This window comes from Montipora capricornis, chromosome 8 (genome assembly GCF_036669925.1).
Source record: "Montipora capricornis isolate CH-2021 chromosome 8, ASM3666992v2, whole genome shotgun sequence".
NCBI classification, from domain to species: Eukaryota; Metazoa; Cnidaria; class Anthozoa; order Scleractinia; family Acroporidae; genus Montipora; species Montipora capricornis.
This window is the reverse complement of record NC_090890.1, coordinates 45209522-45214521: the sequence shown is the minus strand read 5'-3', so window position 1 is coordinate 45214521 and position 5000 is coordinate 45209522. Positions and strand designations below refer to the sequence as shown.

General features: G+C 37.4%; 1 protein-coding gene across 1 annotated transcript in view; it reads left to right on the top strand.

The window, feature by feature from the left end:
* LOC138059983 (dual specificity mitogen-activated protein kinase kinase 6-like) overlaps nucleotides 1–5000 on the top strand; it is a 15143-nt gene that overhangs the window by 94 nt on the left and 10049 nt on the right. Inside the window, exons 1-7 of the mRNA XM_068905645.1 lie at nucleotides 1–75; nucleotides 169–218; nucleotides 2711–2786; nucleotides 3466–3520; nucleotides 3615–3728; nucleotides 3878–3997; nucleotides 4152–4271. The exon at nucleotides 1–75 is cut by the window's left edge and continues 94 nt beyond it. Coding sequence (XP_068761746.1) covers nucleotides 197–218; nucleotides 2711–2786; nucleotides 3466–3520; nucleotides 3615–3728; nucleotides 3878–3997; nucleotides 4152–4271 — 507 coding nt within the window. The 5' untranslated portion in view covers nucleotides 1–75; nucleotides 169–196. The remainder of the gene's footprint in view (nucleotides 76–168; nucleotides 219–2710; nucleotides 2787–3465; nucleotides 3521–3614; nucleotides 3729–3877; nucleotides 3998–4151; nucleotides 4272–5000) is intronic.

Genomic DNA, 5000 nt, shown 5'->3' with positions numbered 1-5000 from the left:
GTTGGCAAATGGATATATGCATGTGAAGGGGAATCCCTCATAAGTTGTTCCGGTTCCATCGGCTATGTGTAAAGTGTGAGGAAAATTTTCGTTTCATTTGATTCGTTGGTGGTGCTTTCCAGAACTTCCTTCGTCACTTAGCTTACCTTTCGTTCTATTTTATTCTAGATTTTTGTTCTTTTAAAACAACGGAACCATGTCCAGCTCTCCGAAGTCAGGTAGGGCGGCATGAGTTTTGTCTGGTTCAGCTTTATTCAGATCGACATTTTGGGCATATCTGTAAATCGAAGGCCGTTCTTTAGCTGGCTTGGCTAATAAATTCTTTGAAAGTTAATACGTATTAACAACTCGCGAATTAAAGATGGATTTTGCATTATTATTCACGAATTTTATTTTATAAGCTTATGTGACCCTCTTATGTCAAATAACTTTATCAAAATGTGGGAGCAACTGCGATGTCTGCCATATCCTACCTAAACCGTACCTCTGTCATGGGCTTAATTAAATGAATTAACCAGTCCCTAAAAGTTTGGGATCAAGCAAATATGTGAAGTTTGTATATTTCAATTAAACTGGTGATAACCTATGCTAATACATTAAAATAAATAAGCATAATGTTAATCCGCTACGTATTCGATTTTATAAAGTATTTTTTAATTACCTAAGCAAAGACAAGAACAGACTTGACAGTAAGTAACATCATTATTGCGTCAGTTTTTTGTTTCACATAAACATTGAAGTTGACCCCATTCATTTAATATTCACATTTGATTCCAATAATTACAACTCGAAAGACATGATGCAACAGGTGTCATGTATTTTAATGGTGACCAATGGTATGTGTCTGACATCAATATATATTTTTAATATTGCTAGAGGATTTATTGTTAAAGTGCTACTATGATCAAAAAATTGTCTCCTTTTTTACTTGAGATTTTGACAGCGTGTTTGCTTAACACCTGACGGGCAACATTTTGAGCTTTGATTTTTTTCCAAAGGCTGTTTATTTTGAGTGTAAGTTTTGGATTTCACGGTCCGCCATTATTCATGTTCAAAACTGACCGATTGGACCCAGAGGGTTGGATCTAGGGAAATTGACATCATTTACCCACTAGCTTAAAATTTCAGCATGTAAATGCAACTTATTTTATATGCAAAACATGAGTTTAACAATAATAATTCAGCCACATACACATGCATTGCATTCTTAAACTAGTGAGTCTTTGACGTCATTACCTCCTTGACCCGCAGCTCTCTCAAAATTTTAAAGCTACTGTAGTAATGGCGGACCAAGAACTAAGAAAATTCCCGTTAAAATAAACAGGTGTCTTTTTAAAATCAGAACTTAAAACTTGGGTCACTTAGTGTTTGCTTGACGTAGTTTTGAAATCCAAAGAAAAAGAAGAATTACTTTTTTTGGTCGTAGTAGCACTTTAAATTTCATTGCTTGGTCTCCTTGTCCCTGGCAAATAATATTTGTTAGGATCATTGTGATTCAATGGTATTTTTCCCCTTTAAAGAGAGTTTAAAACTAAAATCTGATAAAAATTATGTAAGGATTACTGATTATAGAAAATAATTTTGCTCTATGCTTCGACTTAATGTGAGAAAGTGAAATTGGCCGACCTGTTTTTGATTATTGAGACACAAGGATGGTGTGAGGCTCGCTACTTCTTATACCAACATGGTCCAGGTTCAAATCACAGACTGCACCTGCATCAGTTTGTGTTGGTTTAGGTTCATTCTTTCAGAATTTTTTTCTGGGTTCTGTGGTTTCCCCCTCCAAAAACCAGAATGCAGCTTTTCCCACCAATATATAGTTGATAACTTGTCAGTAGACAGGCCAACACTCAAGCGACAGTTGGTGTAGGGTAGCTTGTTTACCTTTACCGACAGAAATGTGTTAAATATAGTTAAATGGAATTTAACATAGTTAACGACTAGGAGCTAGTCTGGCCAGTAGTGTTCTGCAGGTGGTTGTTAGTGTCTTGGCCGTCTGTTAGCGTTTGTTGAGTGTTTTGGTGCATTCTGTAGCATTTGGTATAGTTACATAGTTTACGACCAGGAGCTAGTCTGGTCAGTAGCGTTTTTGCAGGCGTTTGTTAGCGTTTGATGCATTCTGTAGCGTTTGCAGCAGTCTTAAGGTTGTGGGAGCCCTGGGGCTGACATTGTCCAGCGGTACTCCTGGTTAGTGCATGCGTTGTTGTCCCATGTATTTGCAGCGTGTTTGTTGCTTTGTTGATGTGGCGTTGTGAGTCGAATTAGTAGTTTAGTGTTTCTCAGCGTTCCCTCCCTATCGCCCCCCTTTTTTATTCTTTTTTATATTATATTTTTTTTATTTATTGTTTTTCTTTTCTTTCCACTGAACTATCTGGCTCATTGACAAGTGTGGTGGGTGCCTGAGGGGGGCCTGGCGCGAGGGGGCTCATGGCTTGGTTGCAGGTTGGGCAGGCCAGTCGGGTGTTCTAGCGCCTTGGGGATGTGACTGCAGTTGCAGCCCCCGGGCTTCTTGGGCACCTACCCTCCACTGGCGACTTGGGCGTTAAATATTTAAAATTTTATGTTTTTGGGTACACCTTGTTGAGCTGCAGATACTTTCATTGTAAAGATGATTGGCTTTTATTGTTCTTAGTCTTCTGATTGTAATAATTATCTTTCCTAATGAGGCTGAACAAAGTTGAACTTGATTTTACATTAATATTTCCCTTAGGAAGAAAGCACAGAAAGCCTAAAGGCCCAAAACTGGACTTTTCAAAGGGTCAGCAATCACCTTCTTCATCTCCATCGTAAGTACTTCAAAGCAATGTTGATCATCAAGCGTTCCTGGTGGTGTAGATGGAATAGACATTGTTGTTTTGGTTAAAAAATTTTCTCACTTTCAAATTTTATATTTTATTTTATTTATCAAGTTTAATTTTGATTACCGGTATTCATTGTGGAATATTCATTATCATGATCTGAAACAAAGGAAACATCAAAATTGAACTAGCTTGAAATTTTTGAACCAAATGTAAAATAATACTGAACTGTAACATTAATATTAAATTGTTATGAAAGATGTTCTCATTGCTGAGGAACATTTCATGGATCTCAGACTTAGCTTCCATACAATGTCCTGTGGTTGTAACCCTCATTCCTTCTTAAGACTCATTGCTATTATCTTGTGGAAAATTAAATTATTTATTGTCTTTCGAAAGGCTGACCCCCTGTTCAGACTATCTTTTTAAGTGTCACTGTTGAGGAGGAGGGGAATGGGAGGCATCTCATTGTAGGATTGTCTTGGTAATGATTATTACCGTATTATTTTTTTGAAATTATGGGCTCTGTAATGTGCTAGCATTTGGATTGATAAGTATAATCTAGATACATCATAATATCTTTCAGTTATATTAATTTTAAGAATAAAGAACTTAGGCTACTTGTAACATTTGCTGTAGGTAATGACAAGTTGAACTCTTGTTTCAGAACCACACCTCCAAGAAATCTCTCAGACAAGGCCACACTAACTGTTGATGGAAAGGTTTGTCAAAAGTGTCAATTCCTATCGGTTTCATATTGTCATTATGCTTTCTTGTAACTGGCATGTCTTAAATCTTCTGTCATTCCTTTGTCAGGAGTTTGAGTGTAATGCAGAGGATTTGCGTGAATTAAAAGAACTTGGCCATGGAGCTTACGGTTATGTGTACAAGATGATTCACGAGCCAACTGGACACATAATGGCTGTTAAGGTGAATAACAAGCTCGCCTAACCTCTTAATAGTCATTGCTACTAACAAACTGTTTAAAAGCTATTCAGTGATTGCATAGATTTTGCGTTTCCTATATTTTCGACAAAAACGATTTGTAAATTTGTGTTTAATGCTTTTATTCAAAACAGAGAATACGAGCCAATGTGGACACCACAGAACAGAAAAGGCTGTACATGGATTTGGATGTTTCTATGCGAGTCTCCGATTGCCCATACACCGTTCACTTTTATGGTGCTCTGTTTAGAGAGGTTTGTTGTGCTCTTTGAAATGATCTGAAATGCATTATTTTATTCTTTTCATACACTGACAAGTGATTGATTTCAAAAGGTTGCAAGTTAAATAACAGACACAAGTGCTAAATGATGCCACTGAGCCAAATTGCTTTACTTTCATTTCTCAAAGGGAGATGTCTGGATCTGCATGGAACTGATGAAAGCATCACTAGACAAGTTGTATAAAAAAGTTTATGCAACTCCTGGCAGGAGAGTACCAGAAGAAGTCCTCAGGCAAATAGCTTTTGCTGTAAGTGTTGCGACTTTTTGTCTGACATTTCTTACTGTAATGTTAACTGACAATTTCTTCATATTGGTGACTTCTGCACTAAGTGTGGTATGGAGGTTTGTCGTCCAACGCATTGGCGTTGTGTCAGCTGACGTGTCGGTCGCCTGTATTGGTTGTTTGTGGGTCACATGTTGGCCAACACATTGGTGGGATCAGATTTGTTACCTAATTACCAATTCAGGGTAGTGAGAGTTCCGCAGCAATAATTTATGGCTTTCATAAAAAGTGTAGCTGAGTAGCTGGCCAAAATAGCCAAATCCTTTCGCTTGTGAATACGTTGTAGTTCAAGTTCTTAAGAGGTATTGGCAGAACTGAGTGCATAATTTATGGAAGGCTGTATAATCATGGAAAAGCTCTCAGAGAAGACTTGAGAATGAAGATTATACAAGACATTATCAGAAAAGAAGGAAACTTCATGCACCACAGGTTTCTCTATGGGAAGTTTTTCTGGGATTGCCAAAGACAACAGAGATAAATTTTGAAAATGTGTTTTCTGTTGATGTTAAGTTGTTAAGCCTGTGGGAAAGGAATTTCATCAAAATGTTTAACAAAAGTGGGTGGGGGTAAGTGACTCAGTAGTTCGGGCCATGAGTCCACAGATCAGTGGTTTTTGTAGTAGCAGCCAACTGTTTTTCACAATTTGCAGTTCTCATCAAATGAATCATGCACCTACATATTAGAATTAAACAA